Source organism: Rana temporaria, chromosome 2 (assembly GCF_905171775.1).
Source record: "Rana temporaria chromosome 2, aRanTem1.1, whole genome shotgun sequence".
Lineage (NCBI taxonomy): Eukaryota > Metazoa > Chordata > Amphibia > Anura > Ranidae > Rana > Rana temporaria.
In genome coordinates this window covers 40,450,994-40,477,233 of record NC_053490.1, presented here as the reverse complement: position 1 = coordinate 40,477,233, position 26,240 = coordinate 40,450,994, and the positions used below count along the sequence as shown (strand labels likewise).

Sequence of the window (26,240 nt, the reverse complement as noted above, 5' to 3'; positions counted from 1 at the left end):
GCTTCGGCCTAGCTCCGGAGCCGTGGCACCGCTAGCGGCCATGTTAAATATCGGCCTAATTTTGGATAAAAATCGGCCGATGCCGATTTCTCCAACGGCCAAATATCGGCCTGCCGATATATCGGTCGACCTCTTAGGCCCCGTACACACGACCAAACATGTATGCTGAAACTGGTCCGCGGACCAGTTTCAGCATACATGTTCGGTCGTGTGTAGGCGCGAGCGGGCCGAATTCCAGCAAACATTTGCCCGCCGGGCCTTTTCCCAGCAGACAAATATTCCTGGACGTGTTTTAAAACCGTCCGCTGGAATCCTGCCCGCTCGGACATGTACGGTCGTCATCACAGACCTACCGTACATGTCCGAGCGCCCGCTGTCCCTCGCATGCGTCAAATGACTTTGACGCATGCGTGGAAGCCTTTAAATGGCAGGCCCGCCCACGTTGCCGCGTCATCGCCGCGTCATCGTCGTGGCGAGGACGCGGACACGCCCCGCGTATTGTTTACGCGCGGACTTCTGTACGATGGTTAGTACAGCCATCGTACAGAAGCCCTCTGGCAGACATGTACGGTGAAAACGGTCCGACGGACCGGTTTCATCGTACATGTTTGCTCGTTAGTACCTGGCCTAATGTGTATGCTCCACTGCAGGAAAACCGCCGGCTATGCTGGTGGGAAAAAAGTGAACATGTTCTCATTTTTCCTGCCGTGTTTCCCGGCGGTTTTTAATTAGGCAGTTTTCTCTATGGGGAAAACCGGCGGTGGAGCACACACATTGCCGGGTTTCCCGACCAAAGCTCTCATGGCAGTTTTACCGCCAGGAAAGCCGATCATGTGTACAAGGCATTAGAGTGAAGTCATACATTTATTCAAAAAACTTGATGAAGTGCTTAAAGGTGTTGTAAAGTTTTTTTTTTTTTTTAAATAACAAACATGTTATACTTACCTCCACTGTGCAGCTCGTTTTGCACAGAGTGTCCCGGAACCTGGTCTTCTGGGGTCCCTCGGCAGGTGTCTCGGGTCCCCCCTGCAAGGATTCAACAACTTAATGCTCGCTCGCTCGCTCGTATGGTGTTGAGTTCCTGCGGGAGCGCTCCCGTCAGGGCCGTTTGAAGGAATTTGGGGGCCCCAAGCAAAATGGACATAGAGGCCCCCCAACCCCCCCTGCACGCACACAAAGCCTACAGGAACCGGTGGGCGGCCTCCTACTGGCGGCTCTGGACTGTGAGGGAGGGAGGAGGAGGGGAGGAGGAGGGGAGAGGGAGCCAGGCAGGACACACTCGTGTATTTAGGTTTTGTGCTGCCCTAGGCCTGGTGAAACTCACGCACCCCTTCCTTTTTAAGACTCGTCCTGTCATTTTCATGGGATGAGGACAGAGGGACAAGGTGGGATGAGCACAGGGGGACAGGGTGGGGTGAGCATAGGGGGACAGGGTGGGGTGAGCACAGGGTGGGATGGGGACAGGGTGGGATGAGCACAGGGTGGGATGGGGACAGGGTGGGATGAGCACAGGGTGGGATGAGCACAGGGTGGGATGGGGACAGGGTGGGATGAGCACAGGGTGGGATGAGCACAGGGTGGGATGGGGACAGGGTGGGATGGGGACAGGGTGGGATGGGGACAGGGTGTGATGAGCACAGGGGGACAGGGTGGGGTGAGCACAGGGTGGGATGGGGACAGGGTGGGATGAGCACAGGGTGGGATGGGCACAGGGTGGGATGGGGACAGGGTGGGATGAGCACAGGGTGGGATGGGGACAGGGTGGGATGGGGACAGGGTGGGATGAGGACAGGGTGGGATGGGGACAGGGTGGGATGGGGACAGGGTGGGATGAGGACAGGGTGGGATGGGGACAGGGTGGGATGGGGACAGGGTGGGATGAGCACAGGGTGGGATGGGGACAGGGTGGGATGGGGACAGGGTGGGATGGGGACAGGGTGGGATGGGGACAGGGTGTGATGAGCACAGGGGGACAGGGTGGGGTGAGCACAGGGTGGGATGGGGACAGGGTGGGATGAGCACAGGGTGGGATGGGGACAGGGTGGGATGGGGACAGGGTGGGATGAGGACAGGATGGGATGGGGACAGGGTGGGATGGGGACAGGGTGGGATGAGGACAGGGTGGGATGGGGACAGGGTGGGATGGGGACAGGGTGGGATGAGCACAGGGTGGGATGGGGACAGGGTGGGATGGGGACAGGGTGGGATGAGCACAGGGTGGGATGGGGACAGGGTGGGATGGGGACAGGGTGGGATGAGCACAGGGTGGGATGGGGACAGGGTGGGATGGGGACAGGGTGGGATGGGCACAGGGGAACAGAGCATCTTAATTTGGGGGGGGGGTAGAGGGTGGTATGGTGATATGTGCTGGGGAGTGATTTGAGAGGGAAGATGATATGTGCTAGTGGGGGGGGGGGAATCGGACCCCCCCCCCCCACACACACACACTAGCACATATCATCTTCCCTCTCAAATCAGTCCCCAGCACATATCACCATACCACCCTCTCCTCTCCCATCACTTCACCTCGAATCTGCTTAAGGGGGGCCCCTTACCTCCTGCTTACTGTGCAGCACTCGTGTCTCTCTTCGGCTCCTCCTCCTGGCTGTGTACACATTGAGCCATGAGGGGGGGAGGAGCCGAAGTGTGACTGTAATGTATTGCAGTCAGTGGAGAGAGAGGGACGGCTGCACTGTCCCCGGTGACCGCGCCACTTTGCGGGGGGCGGAGAAACGCCCCCCCCCCCCGCGAGCCCCCCTCCTCCCGCACGGAGAGCCGCACAGCTGAATCCTGGAGTTCAGTGCAACTACACGCTTCGGCACTGAACTCCAGGATTCAGCTGTGCGGCTCTCCGTGCGGGAGAAGGGGGGCTCGCGGGGAGCCTGTGAACATAGCAGCAGGCAGACAGGCGAGCCAGCTTGGGGGCCCCCCTCTAGCTCGGGGCCCCAAGCAATTGCTTGCCTTGCCTGTCCTGTTGCGACGGGCCTGGCTCCCGTGATACAGCCGGCGGCTATTGCCGCTCACTGTATCACTCGGCCCCGCCCGCGTCGCGCCGCGTCATTGAATGTGATTGACAGCAGCGCGAGCCTATGGCTGCACTTCTTTCAATCCATCCAGTGTAGCCAATCAACGGCCAGGCTGAGCAGTGAAGAGGATATTGGGGGCGATTGCTGGAATTTCAAGGGGTCAGGAAAGTATAACGGTGGTGGGGGGGGCGATATTGTCGGATGTTTTTTCACCTTAATGCATATGATGCATTAAGGTGAAAAAACATTTACCTTTACAACCCCTTTAATCCACAGAATAGCCTACAGGTGGCCACAGGAGGCAGATACGGACCAGATTAGGTTAAGCCTCCCTTTTAACGTTCCAAAGTCCCCTATAGCCACCCTACCTCTAATCCGAGCATTTCAGTCTTGCTCCCTTCTCTAGAGCCACACAGGGACCCTTGCACCCCACAGAGCCTCCTAGCTCACCTCCTCGTCTTCATCCTACTGACATGGAAACCAAGGCAGTCCTTCTTGGACTAACACCACCTATGCAAAAGCATTTTTTTCAAACATTTTTTACAAGCATTTTAAACTAGGGCTTATATTGCAGTCCTCCTGAAAAATAATGCTAGGTCTTATTTTCGGGGTAGGACTTACTTTCGAGGAAACACGGTACTACTGACACCAATGCAATGGATTTATTTTTTTTCAGTGACACAACCACTGCAGGGGCATTTTTTTCCTTACAGTGATGCATTTCTACCTGTTAGCCCCATATTTTACTGCAAAGCAATGTATGCACCTCTATTATACTCTTCAATTCCCTGCAATGTGCCACAATAATTGGCACTATTTTGGTGCATGCTGCAACCATTACATGCATTTTGGCTGATCTGGGACTGAGGTAAGCAAGTGACCGTGGAATTAGGAGGGGTGATGGAGTGTACAGTGCAGTTTTAGGATGGGTGATGGATTTAGATAAGGGTAAAATAAGGATACAAAAGACCTTTAAAGGGGTTGTAAAGGTTTGTTTTTTATTTTCTAAAAAGGTTCCTTTAACCACTTAAGCCCCGGACCATTTTGCAGCTAAATGCCCAGGCCAGGTTTTGTGATTCGGCACTGCGTCGCTTTAACAGACAATTGCGCGGTCGTGCGACGTGGCTCCCAAACAAAATTGGCGTCCTTTTTTCCCCACAAATAGAGCTTTCTTTTGGTGGTATTTGATCACCTCTGCGGTTTTTATTTTTTTCGCTATAAACAAAAATAGAGCGACAATTTTGTAAAAAATGCAATATTTTTTACTTTTTGCTATAATAAATATCCCCCAAAAACATATATAAATTATTTTTTTCCTCAGTTTAGGCCGATACGTATTCTTCTACCTATTTTTGGTAAAAAAAATCGCAATAAGCGTTTATCGATTGGTTTGCGCAAAATTTATAGCTTTTACAAAATAGGGGATCGTTTTATTGCATTTTTATTAATTATTTTTTTTTTACTACTATTGGCGGCGATCAGCGATTTTTTTTCGTGACTGCGACATTATGGCGGACACTTCGGACAATTTTGACACATTTTTGGGACCATTGTCATTTTCACAGCAAAAAATGCATTTAAATTGCATTGTTTATTGTGAAAATGACAGTTGCAGTTTGGGAGTTAACCACAGGGGGCGCTGTAGGAGTTAGGGTTCACCTAGTGTGTGTTTACAACTGTAGGGGGGTGTGGCTGTAGGAATGACGTCATCGATCGAGTCTCCCTTATAAAAGGGATCACTCGATCGATACGCCGCCACAGTGAAGCACAGGGAAGCCGTGTTTACATACGGCTCTCCCCGTTCTTCAGCTCCGGGGAGCGATCGCGACGGAGCGGCTATAAACAAATAGCCGCGCTGTCGTCCCGGATCGCTCCCCGAGGGAATCCGCCCGCAGCGGAGGTGGGTCCCGATCGGACCCCCCACCCGCTAGAAGGCAAGGAAGTATATATACGCCCATCTGCCTGTCCGTGCCATTCTGCGGACGTAAATAGTCGTGCGGCGGGCGTTAAGGGGTTAAGCTAGTGCATTGTTGGTTCACTTACCTTTAACTTCGATTTCCCTTCTAAATGTTTTTTTTTCTTTGTCTGAATTTCTCATTTCCTGTTCCTCCTCAGAAAGCTTGCCCCTCCCTTGGGACTACATCCCTGCATAGGGATGTGGCCCCAAGGGAGGGGGCGAGCACGCTGACTAACCCCCAGCCAGAGCAGCTCGGATGATGGGGGCAAGCTTACAGGAAGTGAGAAATTCAGACAAAGAAAAAAAAAACATTTAGAAGGGCAATCGAAGGAAAGGGTTAGTGAACCAACAATGCACTAGCTTAAAGCGGATGTGCCATGGGAACAAAATATTAAAAGTCAGCAGCTACAAATACTGCAGCTGCTGACTTTTAATATTAGGACACTTACCTGTCCTGGAGTCCAGCGCCGATCGCAGCAGAGCACGAGCGATCGCTCGTCACTCTGCTGCTCCCCCCGCCATCCACGCTGAGGGAACCAGGAAGTGAAGCGCTGCGGCTTCACTGCCCGGTTCCCTACGGCGCATGCGCGAGTCGCGCTGCGCCCGCCGATTGGCTCACACGCTGTGTGCTGGGAGCCGAGTGTTCCCAGCACACAACGGGCGACAGACGGGATGTGACGGAATGCCCGTCTTTCGCCCGTATCGTGTGGCCGGAAGTGGGTGCAAATACCTGTCTTTAGACAGGTGTCTGCACCCCCCTCCCCCCTGAAAGGTGTCAAATGTGACACCGGAGGGGGGGAGGGTTCCGATCAGCGGGACTCCACTTTAGGGTGGAGGACCGCTTTAACCACTTCCCGCCCGGCCTATAGCCGATTTACGTCCGGGAAGTGGTTCTGAAATCCTGACAGGACGTTCCAGAATGTCCTGCAGGATTTCATAACGCGCACGCCCGGCGATCGGTGATGCGGGGTGTCAGTCTGACACCCCGCATCTCCGATCTCGGTAAAGAACCTCCGGCAGGGACTCTTTACCACGTGCTCAGCCGTGTCCAATGACGGCTGATCACGATGTAAACAGGAAGAGCCGTTGATGGCTCTTGCTCACTCGCGTCTGACAGATGCTGACAGGGGGGGTTCGTGCTGATTGTTTATCAGCGCAGCCCCCCCTCGGATCGCCACACTGGACCACCAGGGATGCCCACCCTGGACCACCAGGGTGGGCAAAAATAAAAAAAAGCCTGCAAAAAAATAAAAAATAAAAGTCTGAAAAAAAATAAAAAAAGCATTCAAAAAAATAAAAAATATGCCAATCAGTGCCCACAAATGGGCACTGACTGACAACCTGGGAAAATCAGTGCTGCCCCACAGTGTCCATCAGTGCCACCCCAGTGTCCATCAGTGCCACCCCACAGTGTCCATCAGTGCCACCCCACAGTGCCCATCCATGCCCAGTGCCCACCTATCAGTACCCATCTGTGCCACCCATAAGTATCCATCAGTGCCACCCATAAGTGCCGCCCATGAGTGCCCATCTGTGCCACCTATGAGTGCCCAGTGCCGCCCATGAGTGCCCATGAGTGCCGCCTATGTGTGCCCATCAGTGCTGCCTATGTGTGCCCATCAGTGCCACCTATGAGTGCCCATCAGTGCCGCATACCAGCGCCGCCAATCAGTGCCACCTCATCTGTGCCCGTTAGTACTACCTCATCGATGTCCATCAGTGCCATCTCATCGGTGCCCATTAGTGCCGCCATATCAGTGCCGGTAATTGAAAGAGAAAAACTTATTTACAAAAAAATTAACAAAAAAATAAAAACATAATTTTTTTTCAAAATTTTCAGTCTTTTTTTAGTTGTTGCGCAAAAAAAAAAATCGCAGAGGTGATCAAATACCACCAAAAGAAAGCTCTATTTGTGGGGAAAAATGGACGCCAATTTTGTTTGGGTACAGTGTAGCATGACCGCGCAATTGCCATTCAAAGTGCGACAGTGCTGAAAGCTGAAAATTGGCTTGGGCGGGAAGGTGCGTAAGTGCATGGTATGGAAGTGGTTAAAGGAACCAATTTAGAAAATAAAAAACAAACCTTTACAACCCCTTTAAAGTACGAATCCTGCATTGTATTAGGCATTAGTAACTGTAATAGCAACGTCTGCTCGTGTCTTCACAAATATAGCTGGCATTGAAGTGATTGCTCTTTTAGGGAATGTTGTGAGATTAATTATGCCTTGTGACATGGTAGAGGTCAGTGCAAGCCTCCCTTATCAACTCCTACACTATCAGTACTATATTTATTGCGCTGCTGAGTCTGTTAGTCAGCAAACAAGATGGAAGAGGAGGAGGGGGAGTGAGGGAAAAGGGGGGGTACAGGGTTCTAAATAGCAAGCACCATCGCCATGGAAACAGTCGGAATAAGATATACAACCACATCAAGATTTTTTTTCTTCTTCGGAAAGCCAACAATTGACTATTATTTAATATTTTGCGTAATGGGATTTCGATTTCATGATGTAGTCAATAAAAACAGTGCTGAATTCAGTAAATGCAAGCATTTATTTCTAAACTCTAAAATAAGTGCATGAGGCTAAACGCTAAAATAACTGTTTGTGGAGTGACAAAGTTAAAGAAAAAAGGTTTTTAGGCAGTGTCGGATCTAGGGGTGTGGTGGAATGGGCTTTGCCCCCTTCAGATTTCATTAAGTAGAGGGGCAAGAGGGGTCATGTGGCTACACAGTGCCTTGCCCCGATCCACCTCACTTCATCATTTGTTATCATTTTGCATGGGGGGGGGGGGGGGCAGGAGGCACTATACCACTCTTTGCTATTGGTGAAGGGGGTACTATGTTGTGATGTGGAATGGGGGGACTTTGTAGCGATGAAAGGGGCAGACTCTGTTGTAATGGGGGGGATCTGTTATGATGGGGGGCTCTGTTGTAATGGGGGGGGGGGGGCTCTGTTGTGTTGTGGGGATACTCCAATGGAAAGGAGGGATTCTGAAGCGATGGGGGACTTGGATTTGAAGAAGGTGATGTAATGGGGCGACTGTAATGTAAAGGGGGCTGACTGTGAAGTGATGGGTGGAATCTGATGTGATGCCAATGAGTGGGTGACATCATCATGCAGTGCAGATGTCAATGTCCTTCAGCCCAAAAATACAGTTCAGGACTGGGGTATTTGGGGTTTTTGTATACTTTTAAAGTGTGCCATGACTAAAAAAGAGGTTGGGAAACACTGGCCTAATAAATGTGCTTTTTATTGCAGTCATGTGGAGATGTAGGGAAAAAAAGAGGAGAAGATATAAAGATAGTGTGTTGACAGAATACCCCCCCCCCCGACTGTTTACTGTACCCCCAGATCAGACAAGCTAGATCCAGCCCTGTTTTCAGGTACAAATATGTCACACAGGGGATGGCCATTATGCAGAAGATTTTGACTTGCACCCATTGGCCTAGATTCACGTAGGGCGGCTTTACGTTGTGCGGGCGTATCTTATTTACGCTACGCCGCCGCTACTTAGAGAGGCAAGTGCTGTATTCACAAAGCACTTGCGTTCTAAGTTACGGCGGCGTAGCGTAAATCGGCCGGCAAAAGCGCGCCTAATTCAAATTGGGAAGAGGTGGGCGTGTTTTATGCAAATAAAGCATGACCCCACGTAAATGACGTTTTGAACGTACGGCGCATGCGCCGTCCGTGGATGTATCCCAGTGCGCATGCGTCAGATAGAATGCCTAAGATACGTCGAACACTGCCTACGACGTGAACGTATCTTACGCACAGCCCTATTCGTGTACGATTTACGCAAACAACGTAAAAAGATACGCTTGTTCCGACATCCATACTTTGCATGGGCTACGCCACCTAGAGACCTGCTTTATCTTTACGCCGGCGTATGTTTTACGTAAACGGCGTAACTAATTGCGACGGGCGTACGTATGTTCGTGAATCGGCGTATCTTGCTCATTTGCATATTCGACGCGGAAAACAACGGAAGCGCCACCTAGCGGCCAGCGTAAATATGCACCCTAAGATACGACGGCGTAGGAGACTTACGCCGCTTGTATCTTAGCCAAATGTAAGCGTATCTGGTTTCCAGAATACGCTTAAATATACGACGGCGCAGATTCGGACTTACGCCGGCGTATCTACTGATACGCCGACGTAAGTCTCTGAGAATCTGGCCCATTGTGTGCACTCTGCTCTGCCAAGCCTAATGCTTCGTACACACTACCGGTTTTCCCGCCGGAAAAACTCAGATGAGAGCTTTTGGCCGGGAATCACGACCGTGTGTATGCTCAATCGGCCTTTTTCCTACAGGAAAAAAAGAGAGCGGGAAAACCATTCGTCTGTATGGAATTCGGACAGGAAAACCATTGTTTTTTTTTTCCGACGGCAAAACCACTTGTGTGTGTACCTTCCCCATCACTCAGGCACTGGATCACTTATTTTCAATTCATGTTACACCCATTCTCCTCCCTCTGGGCCCTGTGGGGTAGGTCAACAATTGCCCGTTGTGATTCCCTTTTTGGCCACTAAATATCTCCATATTTAAAAGTGATTTACAAGTTTGATTGGTTTTGCAATCGAAAGCTGGTTGAAAGTGATTGAAAATTGTCTAGAAAAGTGGATGGACAACTTGGGGTCAACTGACTTGTATAGTTGACCTAGACTTGGGCAACCTTATCCTTCTAACGGTATAAGTCAAGCCATTTGTGAACTGTATGACACTTACGACAGAGATTCTGCAGCTGCTCTTTTGCCCAGGCATACTTTGTCATCCATTCCTAAGTGGCTGGAAGTTGGCTAGTGGCTACCATAATAAGGTACGAGATATTATGGGGTAGCTCATCCTGTTTCTAGACCCTGTCATGATACTACAAATAATAGGAGGTAAAATTGGGCTGGATATGCTTGTGGTGATGTAATCCTCCGTATCTGGTAAGGTTTGAAGAACAGTACATGTGCAAAAGTGCCCTGGTGCCTCTATTCGTAAATGACCTGTTTGAACTATATTTCATATTGGGCGCTTTCTCACATTAAACCGTGCTAATGAATCTCTGGTAGCCAAACTTTACATTTCAAAATGGCGCCACATTTAATTGACCCTGTAAGTCATAAAACGGATTCCATCTGAAAGTTTGCTGCAATAAGATGTATTATTCAATACTTCAGTTGTTGCATGCTGGTTCCACCAGCACGAGAGCCAGTCAGCTAGCATTTTTAGAAGAGATGAGAAGTTGCTGCCCATACATTTTCCCCAGTACAGGTTGGTTTCAACTTTCCGCAACAGAGTAAAAAAAAGCTACCCAAAGACACGATAGTCTCCTGATTTTGCCGAATTTGATTCTGTCTCTGGCACATGTGCCTAACTTCTGTAGTATGATCTCAGCGGCATTAATGGATGGGGCATGAACTGCCCTGGGAAAAGCAAAACTGGCAGCAAGTTCCAATTATAATCACCCCGTCCCTCTTAATAGAGGCTATGTTTTTGTACCCAAAGGGCAAAGGTTGTGTCTGAGGAAGGTCACAAGGTGCATGCACATCTGACGCCCCTTAAAGTGGTTGTAAAGCCTTACAGACCACTTTTGACTACATATAATAAGGCTTACCTGTAGGTACTGTGGATATCTCCTAAACCTGCACAGTTTAGGAGATATCCACTGTATCAGCATGTGCCAATGTCATTGGTACATGTACACTGAAGAAACGGACCGAGCGTGTCGTTTCTTCAGCTGATGTGCTTTTACCGGCGGCTCCTCGCCTATCACATCGCCGGAGCCCGCAATACCCAGAAATAATTCTGGAGGACATGTCGCCGACCAGAGCAGTGTGTGGAGACCTTTGATCTTAGGTGAGTATTTCATAATGAGCTAGTATGCTATGCATTCTAGCTCATTATGCCTTTGTCTTGCAGGTTTTTTTTATTTTCATGGGTTTGCAACCACTTTAAACCTAGTACACACAATGGCCTGGATTCAGGTAGATTTGCAAATTTTTTACGGAGGCGCAGGGCAACGTTTTTGCCCTGCGCCCCCGCAAATTTACTGCGCTGCCCTTGATTCACGGAGCAGTAGCTCCGTAAATTGCGTGGGCGCGTCGGCAAAATGCCCGGCGTAAGCGCGCGCAATTTAAATGATCCCGTAGGAGGGGGGCGGGAATCATTTAAATTAGGCGCGTTCCCGCGCCGAGCGTAGAGCGCATGCTCCGTCGGGAAACTTTCCCGACGTGCATTGCGGCAAATGACGTCGCAAGGACGTCATTTGCTTCAAAGTGAACCAGAATGGCGTCCAGGGGCAGCCTTACGCGAAAAACGCTGTACAGAAACGACGTAAACTGCGTACGCAGGGCTCGCGTAACGTTGTGAATCGGCGTTAGTATGCAATTTGCATACTATACGCTGAGCACAACGGGAACGCCACCTAGCGGCCATCGCAAGAATGCAGCCTAAGATATGCGGGCATAAGAGCCTTATGCCGCGCATATCTTAGGCTGCAGTCGGCGTAACGAGGTTCCTGAATCAGGAGCATTCGTTACGCCGGGGAAAGTAAGCAATTGCGCTGTGTAACTATGGTTACACAGGCGCAATTGCTTCTTGAATCTGGGCCAATGAGATTATCGGATGAATGATCGTCCATTTTGTTTTGCATGCTAGTCTCCGTATCGAAAACTAATTTTGTTACTACAGTAAATTACGAAAATTCACGTACGACAATAAAAATTTGGGAGTGATGTAATGTGTTTGTATTGTATTTTTGGACGAAAACGACTGATTAAACAAAAATTGTACGATCTGGTATCGTACAAAAAATAATTTTGTGTTTGTCCCTTTGGCAAATTTCTGACGAATGTTGTGTACTAAAGTGGTTCTAAAGGCAGGAGTTTTTTTTTATTGTAATGCATTCTATGCATTAAGATAAAAATCTTCTGTGTGCAGCAGCCACCCTAATACTTACCTGAGCCCCATCTAGATCCAGCGATGTTGCACGAGAGACTCGGCTGTCTGGGAATCTTCCTCCTGACTAGCTGAGACACACAGCTGCATCATTGGCTCCCACTGCTGTCAATCAATGTCAGCGAATAGGGCTTTGCGTAGAATGACGTTCACGTCGTAACGTCACGGCTTGTTGCGGGTTAATTTTGAGCATGTGCACTGGAATACCCCCACAGACGGCGCATGCGCCGTTCAAAAAAACCTCATTGACGTTGGGTCAAGACGTATTTACATAAAACACGCCCCCATCACATCCATTTGAATTGCGCGCCCTTACGCCGCCAAAGTTACACTACGCCGCCGTAACTTACGGCGCAAATTCTTTCAGGATCAGGAATTTACGGCGGCGTAGTGTATCAGAGATGAGGCGTAAACATTTCTTTCAATTTGTACCCATCAAGTAGGCCTTGTGCATAGTTATCAGTAGATCTAAAAAAGATTGTACAATCCTAATATTGCTGCTGACTGTGCTCCACTGTAAAGGCTTTAAATATGCTTGATGTTATGGAATTGCCGGCTGCTTCTTTGTCTTGATGACCATATTGTAATGCAGTAGCGGCTGGTGTTTTTTTTGTTTGGGGGGGCGGCGGCAAACAACCACCCCCGGGATCCAGGCATTGGGCAGCTGCAGGGATCGGACATCAAGGAGTGGCGAGGGGATCTAGGCATCGGGCAGCTGCAGGGATCGGACATCAAGGAGTGGCAAGGGGATCCAGGCATCGGGCAGCTGCAAGGATCGGACATCAAGGAGTGACGCGGGGATCCAGGCATCGGGCAGCTGCAGGGATCGGACATCAAGGAGTGGCAAGGGGATCCAGGCATCAGGCAGCTGCAGGGATCGGACTTTAAGGAGTGGCGAGGGGATCCAGGCATCGGGCAGCTGCAGGGATCGGACATCAAGGAGTGGCGAGGGGATCCAGGCATCGGGCAGCTAAACGGGCAGCTAAATAACCTTGAAGAAATGACAGCACTCCAAGATCCATTCAAAATTCTAAATTCTTATTTAATAAACGAACATCCCAAGTGTTTACAGACAGTTCAAATGGTAACGCATTTCACACAAAGATGTGCTTATTCATTTTGTTTGGATATTCAGCATCGGGCAGCTGCAGGGATCTGACATCAAGGAGCGACGCTGGGATCTGGGCATCGGCCAGCAGCAGGGATCGAACATCAAGGAGCAGCGCAGGGATCCAGGCACCAGGCAGCTGCAGGGATCGGACATCAAATAAGGGAGTGGGGATCCAGGCATCGGGCAGGGATTGAACATCAAGGAGAAGCGCGGAGATCCGGGCTTTGGGCAGCAGCAGGGATCAGACATCAAGGAGCGAAGCAGGGATCCGGGCATCGGGCAGCTGCAGGGGTCGGACATCAAGGAGCGGAGCAGGGGTCGGGGCATCGGGCAGTGGCTCCTGTGTCTGACTCTTCTCCTCCTCGCTTCCGCCCTTTTCTCCTAGGCGTCCAATAGGATCGCCTGTCATTTCAGCCAATCGGGTTAAGGGTATCAGGCCCTCTTGCCGATTGGCTGGGAGGAGGATCAGTGTTGTAACAGTGAATATTAATTCACTGTTGCAACACACCTGGGTGGGCTCCGGACACAGTGCTCTGCACCCCAAGCCCACCCTATTTTGAAGCCTAATAGAGCCTCTAGCTGTGATCAGTGCTTCAAGAAACAAACCCCACCCATCCCCTCCACAGAAATGTATGCCCCCGTTGTCCTGAAAGGGGCCAAGCGCATGGATAAGGAGGGAAGAGGCGCTGGATGGGGGGTGCGGCGCCCGTGTGCCTACAATGGATAGGCCGGCCCTGTTGTAATGTGCATAGTCAGCTTAAGATGGATTTCAAGTCGTTACAATAACTGAATCATTATTTTGAAACATTTTTTTGTGTGTTTTTTTTTTTTTTTTAATTACATGCACAAACCGAAAGGGATTCTTATGTGTCTGTCTCACATTGTTGGGTTTTCGTTTTCCCTTTATTTAGTCTGAGTCAAAACTTCCTGCAGATTGCAGATGATGTCATTGTCTGGCTATAAGTCCACAGCAGATGGGAGAACCACAATTGGTAATTATCTAGCTGATACTTGCTGATACTGAAGTCAGTTATCTGCGGACAGAGGTGTCACGTGACCCCCTTCGCCGTTTTCACTTGTGACAATACACACTGCAGACTAATTCCATCTCAATGGGCTTGGATCTCCCTGCCAGTTCTGTGGCTCATTGTCTCTGAATTCCTCCCTATGGGACACCGAGCTTCTCGCTCTTCTGTTTTATGATATCACAAGACAAGCAGCCATATGCGCTTAGCACTGGGTTTAATCATGTTCAAAGATGTTACAACAATGTCCCTCCATCCACACACACACAGGGAAATGCCTTGTGATGGAGCTCAGCTGAGATTCCCTTATTAGATGCTGGGGAACGTTTATTAATAATGGTCTGCAGGTCTGGATTAAACGCATTCATTCCACCTCTACATTCACATCACTTTCAATGCTGCCTTGCATTCTAATGGGTTATCATTCAAAATCTATAAAAGAATATATAAACCCAACATTTCATATTCCTGATATGAGCCTGCTGTACCATGTACAGCAGTGGTCCCCAACCTTTTTGGCACCGAGGAGCGGTGTTGTGGCATAGAATCGGGCCAAGGCCCGGCATGGTTGGGTTATTATGTAGCTTTTCGCGGGCAATTTGTCAGGGAAATGGCTGGTGTTAGTGCTTCAATCATCACAGAACAATGACTGATATGGTGTTGGGATGATTGAAGTGCATTGTTTCTGTCATTGCATTGTAATATGAAATTAAATGGTTCAAACTCACCATAATGCAGAATCTGCCACCAGATGCGGTTTGTCACTTGCCACGTCGCCTTCCACCAGGTGTGGATTGTCGCTTGCCACGTCACCTGCCACCAGGTGTGGATTGCCACAACACCTGCCATCAGGTGTGGATTGCTACGTCGCTTGCCACCTTGCCTGCCACCAGATGTGGATTGCCACTTGCCACGGCATCTGCCACCAGGTGGGGATTGCCACGTCGCCTGCCACCAGGTGTGGGATGCCACGTCGCCTGCCACCAGGTGCGGGATGCCATGTCGCCTGCCACCAGGTGCGGGATGCCACGTCGCCTGCCACCAGGTGCGGGATGCCATGTCACCTTCCACCAGGTGCGGATTGCTACTTACCATGTCACCTGCCACCAGGTGTGGATTGCTACTTGCCATGTCACCTGCCACCAGGTGTGGATTGCCACATCACCTGATGTGGTTTGCCACCTGTGATACATTTGCCTATATGTCTCAGTTTACTGCTCCCTGCTAGCCATATGGGTAGAGGTAGAAAGGAATTTCATGTGATTCATTCCTCTGACAGGTTATTGACGTGCTAATGTCCCCTCACTATTTCTAAAGGTTAATTGATCTATTGTGTTGTGTGAAGGAGAGCTGTGTTTAAGTGGCTTGTGTTAATTATTCTGATTGCTTCATTGTGGTAATTATCTCTCTATATGCGGGGTCGAGCGGTCTGGTTGATGTATTCAGTACAGCTAGTGCTCAGCGTCATTGATGTCATTGTCTAAAGAAAATGTGTTTTCAGCATCGGCCCCGTCGTGTCTACCTAGTCATCTATATGGAAGCCCCAGTGTGAGGGGGGCGGAGATTTGTCATTGTAACAGTTTTGGAAATGACATATAAGCTGTGTGATATAACATTAAAGTCTGTGTTGTTCAAGCAGTAAGCTTGTCTCATGTGTGGCTTTCTGGGCGATTCCAGGGATATCCCTCCTCGTGGAATATTGGGGTGATTTTCGTTATGGGAAGAAGGGAACGTTGACGGGGATATCATACCGATACCGTCACAATTGGTTGGCAGTGGTGGGATTTTTCCCTTCTATTCCCCTTCACACCCGGATTCCAAGCAGACACTGGAAGAACTACTGGAAGTTCGTGGAAGGATTGCTAGCAACAAAACCAAGCGGGTCATCATAGCAGAATCAATGGAGATAGACCAGGAGGACGGGATTGCAGCAACGCCAGCAGTACAAGAGATGGAGACACCAGTGATTCAGGAGGAGGAATCGCCAGCCAACAAGCTAATGAGAGAGAAGCTAGCGTGGTTCGGCCCGAACCCAACGGCAGATGTGGTGCTGAGAGTGATGGACCTGTTAGCGAAGGAGGCTAAAGAAATAAGAGACGCAGAGCTACAGAAGGCTAAACAAATAAGAGACGCAGAACTACAGAAGGATAAACAAATAAGGGACGCAGAACTACAGTTAAAACTGGCAGCAGTCCAACAAGCAGCCGCACCTTCTCCGAACAGTGAGTACAGCACAGCAGACGCAAGGAAGATTCCGTTTAGCGCTTTTAAAGCTTTTGATGAAAAGGACTGTGAAATTGATAACTACCTGGCGGATTTTGAGCGACAATGTAACCTGCACCGAATAGCTAGAAGAGAGTGGGTTGCAATATTGTCAGGCAAACTGTCAGGCAAAGCTTCTGATGCTTTCCGGACCGTGCCAGATCAGGATATCCATAGCTACGCCAGGGTTAAAGAAGTGCTCCTGGCTCGTTATGCAGTAACCCCAGAGTCCCACCGACAGAAGTTCAGGGACTCACGCAAAACCACGAAAGACTCTTACGCAGAATGGGCATGCCAGTTGTCCCTGTCAGCCTCTAACTGGGTTAACAGCAGCCAGGCCACCACCGCAGAGGACATTTTGCAACTAATGCTCCTGGAGCAATTTTACAATCACATCCAGACGGACGTCAAGGATTGGGTGAGAGATCGCAGGCCCATGACTCTACCAGAGGCCGCGAAGTTGGCGGATGAATATGCGGATACTCGCAAGACAAACCAGGTCACACCACGGGTACAACCCCCACAACCAACGGCGCCCTCACACCCACCAGCCGCTAGATACCAACCGCCTAACAGACCGATGACATATAGCCCTCGCTACCCACGCCAGGAGGACAACGAACAACGCTGCTTCCGGTGCAAACAGTTGGGTCACTTCAAGCAGAATTGCCCCATGAATGACAACACCAGGTCAAATTGGTCTAAACCTGGGTACCGCCCACCAGCAGCAGCCCATTGTGTAGACTCGGCTTGGGATCCCCAGGAGCTGGGTCAGGAAGAACCATTGGGCACCCCTTACGAAGCCCTCATGGTACAATCTGTTATTACGGACAACAGGGAACACCATTGTCAGCTGGTCATGGGCGACAGCCATGAGCCGGAGGGGCCTTGGAGGGAGCTGGGCAGAAAGAGGCACCGCCAGCTACCCTCCAAGAAGAAGAGGTCCTGGAAGCCGTATAACCAGCGGACCTGGGAGGAGAAGAAGCGACTGGAGGAGATGGAATCGCAGCGGGCGTCCCAGATGCGGGCCGAGATGTTCGCCAAGGGCCCACCGGTGGCCCCTTACACCACCACCCAGTTCCTGATGATGAAGGACCACATGGAAAGCCTGCAGGACATGAGCAAGCAAGATCTGATCCGTGAGTACATAGAGCTGGAGGAGTGCATAAGCCGCATGGAGGAGGAGAACAACCACCTGAGGTCACAGCGGGCTGACCCCCCCAGGCTCCATGAACTGGAGATGGAGCTGGAGAAGCTCAAAGAGGAGAACCGGCGGCTGCGGAGGGAGCAGGGGGTGGCTGACCTTATGGGGCTCTGATTCCCCTCCCCCCCCCCCGGACTCTGAGCACCAGTGCTACAGCATTTCAACAAATATAACTTTTTCTTTTTATGAATCTCCTGGAATTGTCACTTCAGAGCCATAACCTGCCCCCTCCCATAGCGGGACACCTAGACGGCGGCACACAGACCCATTCGCTGTCTTCACACTGACTTCTGGTGACTTTGCAGATCGCACAAAGACTTGGGGACTGACCGGCGTGTGATCTGACGACCCGGTGACATACCTGAGTCTGAAGCAGTTGCCAAGGGAGGTCAGTCATGCCAAACGGAGTTAACCTCGGACTAAAAGCTCTGAACCCGTCAACCCTACTGGACCAGGGAAGGTCCAACCGGGTTTGCCGGAGCAGGGAGCAAAAGGGGGGCCATTGTGATACATTTGCCTATATGTCTCAGTTTACTGCTCCCTGCTAGCCATATGGGTAGAGGTAGAAAGGAATTTCATGTGATTCATTCCTCTGACAGGTTATTGACGTGCTAATGTCCCCTCACTATTTCTAAAGGTTAATTGATCTATTGTGTTGTGTGAAGGAGAGCTGTGTTTAAGTGGCTTGTGTTAATTATTCTGATTGCTTCATTGTGGTAATTATCTCTCTATATGCGGGGTCGAGCGGTCTGGTTGATGTATTCAGTACAGCTAGTGCTCAGCGTCATTGATGTCATTGTCTAAAGAAAATGTGTTTTCAGCATCGGCCCCGTCGTGTCTACCTAGTCATCTGTATGGAAGCCCCAGTGTGAGGGGGGCGGAGATTTGTCATTGTAACAGTTTTGGAAATGACATATAAGCTGTGTGATATAACATTAAAGTCTGTGTTGTTCAAGCAGTAAGCTTGTCTCATGTGTGGCTTTCTGGGCGATTCCAGGGATATCCCTCCTCGTGGAATATTGGGGTGATTTTCGTTATGGGAAGAAGGGAACGTTGACGGGGATATCATACCGATACCGTCACACCACCTGCCATTAGATTTTTTTTTTTTGTCACCTGCCATGGTGGCAGCACAGGCCAGTGAGGGAGAACAGCATTAATGCGGGGAGAGATGAGTATAGCAGCCCCACTGTGTGGGCGGAAGTGCCGTGTTCTGGACAGAGGGTGAGAGATGATCTCATCTCTCTGCTCCTGCACCTCGCCGCAGTCTAGCAGCCCCGATGTGTGGGCGGAAGTGCCGTGTTCTGGGAAGTCCCCTGCCTCGCAGCAGTGTAACAGCTCCACTGATTGGGCGGAAGTGCCGTGATCCGGCTGGCGGTGAGAGATGTCATCTCTCTGCTAGCCCGCTGCCGCACCTCACACAGTGCATCCTTCGCGGCACGGCTGAAAATAGGCCATGGCCCGGCAGTGGGCCGCGGACCGGGGGGTTGGGGAACCCTGATATACAGTACTTGTATGAGAAAGTATCCTGTTCTCTTTGTATTGCTTCCTTTGTGTGAAATCCCTGGTGTTCCTGCCAGTCCCTCTGCTTTCATTTTAAGAACTGACCACACTAAGCATGAGAGCTAAGGGTGGTCAGCTTTCTGTAGTAGGGAAACCTTGACCACTGCTGGTGTCCTCTGGCGTCATTTTGGATGTTTTCATATTCCAATAAACTTTACTTGGAGCCCACGTGCGGTGCAGCCGTTTCTTATTTTGGTAGGTAGAGATGCACAAATACCATATTTTTTTTACAATGAGTACAAATTACCTTTTTTTAGTACTCGCCAATACCAATTATTGATACCTACCGCAACTGTTTTATTCACACTTCAGCTGTCCGCAATGGTACAAAGCTTTGAAAAGTTATTTACAAATTAAATCTTTTTTTTTTTTTACATTTTTGCTTTTTTTCAATGTGAAACGTGTAAATGAAAGGTAAATGAAAGATGTAAAGAGATTAATGAACAAAACAAACAAACAAAAAAAAGTTTTAATTATTAATAGTTTATAAAATAGAAGTGGACATTAAAAAATCAACAGGAAAAATAATTAAATGGAGGAGAATAAGGAGTTATTTAAGGCTGATTAGAGTAAATTAAGGGTTAATAAGGGGTTAAAGAGAGCAACATTTAATAATAATAATAAAAAAAAAAAACATTTTTTTTACTTGACAGGTTGCTTTAAACTGACTTCATCTGAAGATCGAAGTTCAACCTTTGATCTGTAGCTGAAGAAACAGAAAGATACAAAAAGAAACAATGTTTCTTTTTATCTAAGTGTTTCAGCAGCAGAGCAATGTTGTTGATAAACATTGCCTGGCTGCTTTTTTTTTTTTTGATAGATCCAATTGCCGGACTTTAACACTTCAGCTGTCAACAGGGGAACCCCACTGACCGCTGAATGAGTCATCGGTTGTTAAGGACACAGCAGCCCCACTCCTTAACAACTGATACATTATTAATTTTTTTACATTTCAGCTGTAATCCCACTGACAGCTGAAAGAACAGAGCCTGAAATGCTCACTAGTATTAGTATCTGTGCAACCCTAACTGTAAGAATAGGATTTCTGTTTTCCTCTTTTAACAAATGTCTCCCTATTTGTCTGTAATTTTTTTTAGTACATAGGCTGATGTATCATCTTTGCTTCCTTACAGCCATACATGTTGGAGCTCATGTAATTAATGCTGTCAACTTTTCTACGAACTACAACAGTGAATACACTGCACTTAACGTGGCACGGTACAAAAATGAGGTTAGTGTTGCTTTAATCTCCTAGTAATTTGGCATTAGAGGGTTGCATAAGAAAACATGAAACACTTCCAGAAAATTGCTGAAAATATGGATTATGGCCATAAAGTATCTTCAAAAATGTGAGGGGTGTACTCACTTTTGTGAGATACTGTACATACCGTGCAGTTTCTCACAAAAGTGAGTACACCCCTCACATTTATAATATCTCTTCATCGTTTTCATGTTTTTCAGCCTTTTCATCCACTTTTATTTATAATTATTATTTATTTTTATTTTTTTTGTAAGGGGTTAAAGTGGGAGTAAACTCCCTTGGTTGATTTTTACCTATCGGTAAGCCTAAAATAAGGCTTAAATTAGTGCAACAAACAGAATTAGAAAAAGCGCTGGTGTAACTAATGATAATAAACACAGCTGTTGACAACCAATAGTAAGAAATATATGATACATTTAATAAGTCTTACCTATAGGTAAAGTAAATATCTCCTAAACGTGCACTGTTTAGGAGATATTTACTCAGTGACGTCACCGGCAGATACGCTCTGAAGGAACGGCATAGGCACAGGACCCCTGTGACGTGAACAGCGGCTCCCGATGTTGGAGTGACATCATCGGTGCCAGGGATGGACTGGCCATTGGGACTACAGGGAGTTTCCCAGTGGGCCGGCTTCAGTGACAGCGGACCGCTGCCCCCTCCGCTCCTCTGTCTCTCCCTTTCTGCAACGCTCACCTCCTCTCCCTGCCCACAGCGCTCACCTGGGGGGAACAAAGAAGCAGGGGGAGGACCAGAGGAGCATGGGGGGGGGGGGGACAGACAGCTGACTCAACAGCTATGGCCTGGGAGTTTCTCACTTCTGCCTAATCTTTTCCCATAAGGGGGGCACCAAACTGATTCTTTGCCCCGGGTGAAATAATGTCTAGCTTCCCCACTGGTACTGCCTATAAGAGTACCAGTACCAGCCGTTCTACTCTAATAAAGTAGAACGGCTGGTGGCTAGTGAAGGGGGAGAAGGGGCTTGGGTGGCCGGGGGGGTGCGGGAGTTGTCCAGCGCCATGGGAGAGACCTGTCAAAGTGGGCCAGTCTGGGTGAAGTCCAGGGCCAAATTTTTGTCCCAGTCCAGCCCTGATCGGTGCTCATCGAATCAAAGGACCAGAGTCCGCCAAACTGCAAGGAAGATCAGGTGAAGATGCTAGGTTAGGTGTTAAGGTTAGGGGTTAGGGTTATGCCGTGTACACACGACCGTTTTTAATGTCATGGAAAAAACAACGTTTTTCTCAACATGATTCTTGTCAAGCCTGCCTTGCATACACTCGATCATGAAAAAAAAAAATGCTCGAGCAAAGTGCGGTGACGTACAACACGTACAACGGCACTATAAAGGGGAAGTTCCATTCGGATGGCACCACCCTTGGGGCTGCTTTTGCTGATTTCGTGTTAGTTAAAGTTTGGTGAGAGACGATTCACGCTTCTCAGTCTTCGTGCTTTTCAGTCTGTTACAGTGTGACGAATGCTAGTTTTACCAGACTGAGTGCTCCCGTCTCATAACTTGCTTCTGAGCATGCACGTTTTCTTCCCGTCGTTAAAGCCTACACACGTCTGTTTTTCACGACTTGAAAAATTAGAGCATGTTCTACATTTTTAATGCCCATTTTCACGTAGAGAAAAATGCTCTGGAGCTTACACACGATCGTTTTTAATGACCAATTAAAAAAATTGAATTTTTCACGGAAAACGGTCGTGTGTACGCGGCATTAGAGATTAATATTAGGGTTAAGGGTTAATATTAGGGTTAAGGGTCGGGTTAAGGTTAAGGTTTTTTATTTATTTATTTTTATTATTTATTTATTTTATTATTTATTTATTTTATTATTTATTTTATTATTTATTTTCATTTAATTATTGTATTTGAGCAGAAAAATTCTCAAATCAAGCTTTTCCAAGCTACAAAACGTAGCTTCTTACAGGTCCCGAGTTGTCCATCTTTGGGCATTGGGTGGCCACTGGTCATGTAACTAGCCCACTGACCGTAATCTGGCCCCCTAAAATCTGAAGGACAGTATAGTGGCCCCTGTCTGTTTTTTTATAAAGTTTGCAGACCCCTGCTCTCAGAACAGGGCTAACAGAAATGACCACACGCCCGGTTATAACTTTTCAGGGCAAAAAAAAAATGTCTAACACCTTAGGCCGCGTACACGCGATCGGTCAAAACCGATGAAAACGGACTAAAGGACCGTTTCATCGGTCCAAACCGATCGTGTGTGGGCCCCATCGGTCAGTTATGCTTCGTTCAAAAAAAAGAGAACTTGCTTTAAAATTTGACCGATGGACGCCTAACCGATGGGTGAAAACCGATCGTTAGTATGCGGTCAAAAGGCCGCGCATGCTCAGAATCAAGTCGACGCATGCTTGGAAGCATTGAACTTCGTTTTTTTCAGCACGTCGTGTGTTTTATGTCACCGCGTTCTGACACGATCGGTTTTTAAACCGATGGTGTGTAGGCACTTCAGACCATCAGTCAGCTTCATCGGTTAACCGATGAAAGCAGTCCTTCGGACCGTTCTCATCGGATGGACTGATTGTGTGTACGCGGCCTTATTGTGTGAGCCCAGAAATAGAAGTGTTATGCCCTGTACACACGATCGGATATCTGATGGAATCTAATCCGATGGATTTTTTCATCAGATATCCTCTGGCTTTCATCAGTCTTGCCTACACACCATCAGTCAAAAATCCGTTCGTGTCAGAACGCGGTGACGTAAAACACTACAACAAGCTGAGAAAAATTAAGTTCAATGCTTCCGAGCATGCGTCGACTTGATTCTGAGCATGCGTGGATTTTTGACCGATGGATTTCCCCACAGACGATCATTTTTTTCTGTCGGTTTTTTAACCATAAGAAAAATTTAAAAAAGGTTCTATTTTTTTTCACCGATGCGAAAAAAACGATGGGGCCCACACATGATCGGTTCGTCCGTTGAAAACGCTCCATCGGTCCGTTTTCATCAGATGATCCGATCGTGTGTACAGGGCTTTAATGGCATCAAGCAATGACTTGAAAATGACTTCTATGTAAAGATTAGAGTTCAGTGCAAAGAAAACAAGAGGACATTCATTTCGCAGCGCACATTTATCAAGAGAAATGACGGAACAATATTTGTCACATATTTTATCCTGGAGATGACAGGAGATCGAGGACCGGGTTGCTGAATAAATGAAGATTCATGCAGAATAATATGTCATTTGTCACTATTTGCCTTGTCAGTGTTTCTGTGTCTTAATAATTAAATTTAGGCGTCTTAAGGAGTCTCTGATTGGATTCCTGACACAAAGCAATTTCAAGCATGCGGTTTCATTACACGTTTTTTTTTTCCAGGATCCTAGGAATATTATCTTCACTACTGGTAAGTGGCATGCATAGGGAATACGTGATGATGTTCTGATAATAAAACCTGCCATTGTGTACATGTGTTATATATGCCGGAATTGTTTTAGCTTTAACCTTCTTAAAGGTATATCTCAGTCTAAGTTTAAAGTAATCTATGATAAAAAATATGGGGCGACTTTTGCTGACCTCCAATGGTAGTTGCCTGACTTTAATGATGACCCTTTGGCTTAAATGCTGGGTCCAGTACCCAGGATAAGTATGCAGATAGGAAAAGTCAGATGCCATGCCTTTATGCTTGTTCCAGGTCATTGACTCAAAATAATGATGCAAAAGGGTCAGCATTCCAACCAAGCAACTAGTACTTTCAGAAAAGCCAGCTCAACGGTGACCTGATCAAAGTGTATGTGGAGTCTAAGAATAAACTTCTCTTATTATACATCTTTTTTGGTCTGTTAAAGAGTTCCGGCCGAAATACGACTTTTTACAGCCGGGTGGTGGTTCCGTTATCCTGACTGGACGTCATGCGACATCTTTTAGGATAACGAGCCGGCACGCGCCTGTGGGGGCGTGCAGCGTGGCGATCGGTGGTGCGTTGTATCAGTCTGACACAATGCACCACCGAACTCAGTAAAGAGCCTCTGATGGGGGCTCTTTACCATGTGATAAGCTGTGTCCAATCATGGCTGATCACGATGTAAACAGGAAGACTTGTGTATTGGGTTTTCCTCTATTGCTTCTGATAGGCGTGATTAGAAGAGAGCCGATCGGCTGCTCTTCTGACAGGGGGGTCTGCGCTGATTGATTATCAGAGCAGCCCCCCCCCCAAGGATGCCCACATAGGACCACCAGGGCTACCACCAGGAATGCCCACCACTAAGGACCACCAGGTATGCCACCCATGGCCACCAGGGATGCCAATCTGTGCCCACAAATGATACCAATCTGTGCCCACAAATTATGCCAATAAGTGCCCATTAGTAATGTCTGCCAGTGTCTCCTTATTAGTGATGCCCATCCGTGCCATCTATCAGTGTACATCAGTAACACCCATCAGTGTACATTAGTGCCACCTATCAGTGCCCACCCATGCCCATCAGTGCCACCTATCAGTGCCCATCAGTGCCGCCTATCAGTGCCACCCATAATAACCCATCAGTGCAGACTTTCAGTGCCCATAAATGTCGCCTATCAGTGCCCATCTGTGCCACCTATGAGTGCCCATTAGTGCTGCATATCAGTGTCACATATCAGTGCCCGTCAGTGTCACCTATCAGTGCCCATCAGTGCTGCATACCAGTGACCATCATCAGTGCCACCTCATCAGTGCCCCTTATCAGTGGCCGTCAGTGCAGCCTCATCAGTGCCCATCAGAGAAGGAGAAAACTTACTTATTTACACATTTTATAACAGAAACTAAGAAAACATATATTTTTTTTAAAAATGTGTCTTTTTTTATTTGTTTATCAAAAAATAAAAACTCTAGAGGTGATCAAATACCACCAAAAGAAATCTCTATTTGTGGGAACAAACTGATAAAAATGTTTGTTTGGGTACAGTGTAGCATGACTGCGCAATTTTCATTTAAAAAGCAACAGCGCTGAAAGTTGGCTTGGGCAGGAAGGGGGCAAAGTGCCCTGTATTAAAGTGGTTAAGATAAAAAATACCCCTAGGATACTCATGCTTCGTGCAATGTAACAAAGGTAAACTATGCCCAGTTTTCTATTTGTGCAGCATTGCTTTTTTACTTTGTGAAGTTCCTGCACAGTGCGGCCATCTTCTGTATGGGATTCTGAAGCCGCAGTGTCCTCCTTTATGGATTCCTTGCATGCTGTGTAGCCTGCCAATCTCACGCATGCGCAGTGGCAATACGATTTGTCAGTGTGGGAGATCACCAGCCTCAGGTGCAGCAGGACCGGGTGCGATGGGGAGGGCCCCAGTGTAAGTTTACCTTACAGATTTTTCTGTAAAGGTGAACTTACCCTTTAACATTGACTTCTATGGGAAATCTTGGTCAGCTTGATAAGGCAGTGGAGCAGTGCCATGTCAAGCTGACCAAGATTTCCCATAGATGTTAATGTTAAATGTTTTTGGAGCCGTGCCATGTCAAGCTGACCCAAATTTTCCATTGACGCCAATGTTAAATGTTACGGGAGCAGTGCGGTGTCAAGCTGACCAAGATCTCTCAGGAGACAATGCAAATCCGGAAATGATGTATAGCGCTGTGGCCCCTAAAGGAGGAAGTGAAATTAGATATAGGCACAAATCAGGCAAGTTAACAGAAAAAAAAAACAATAAATCGCTAATTCATTTTAAGGATGCGCATGGTGAGGAGTGAAAAATGTGGGTGGAACTTCGCTTTAAATACATACCATTTAAAGCATTTTGTTATACCTGTTTTATAAGTGCAAAAAAAAAAACACTGATCCTGCCAGAAATCCAGTGAGATCAGTCTTCACAATTGACCCAGTGTTGGTCTTCTGCTTGATTCTGAGCATGCGTAGAATTTTGTGCGTCGGAATTGGGTACACGCACTCG

General features: G+C 48.1%; 1 protein-coding gene across 5 annotated transcripts in view; it reads left to right on the top strand.

Annotated features, from left to right (window-relative positions):
* The window catches only part of NOX4 (NADPH oxidase 4), a 333,977-nt gene that overhangs the window by 63,469 nt on the left and 244,268 nt on the right, over nt 1–26,240 (top strand). For all 5 annotated transcript variants that reach the window (XM_040340122.1, XM_040340120.1, XM_040340119.1 and 2 more), the window contains 2 exons: nt 20,226–20,323; nt 23,694–23,721. In XM_040340122.1, the coding sequence (XP_040196056.1) occupies nt 20,226–20,323; nt 23,694–23,721 (126 nt within the window). The remainder of the gene's footprint in view (nt 1–20,225; nt 20,324–23,693; nt 23,722–26,240) is intronic.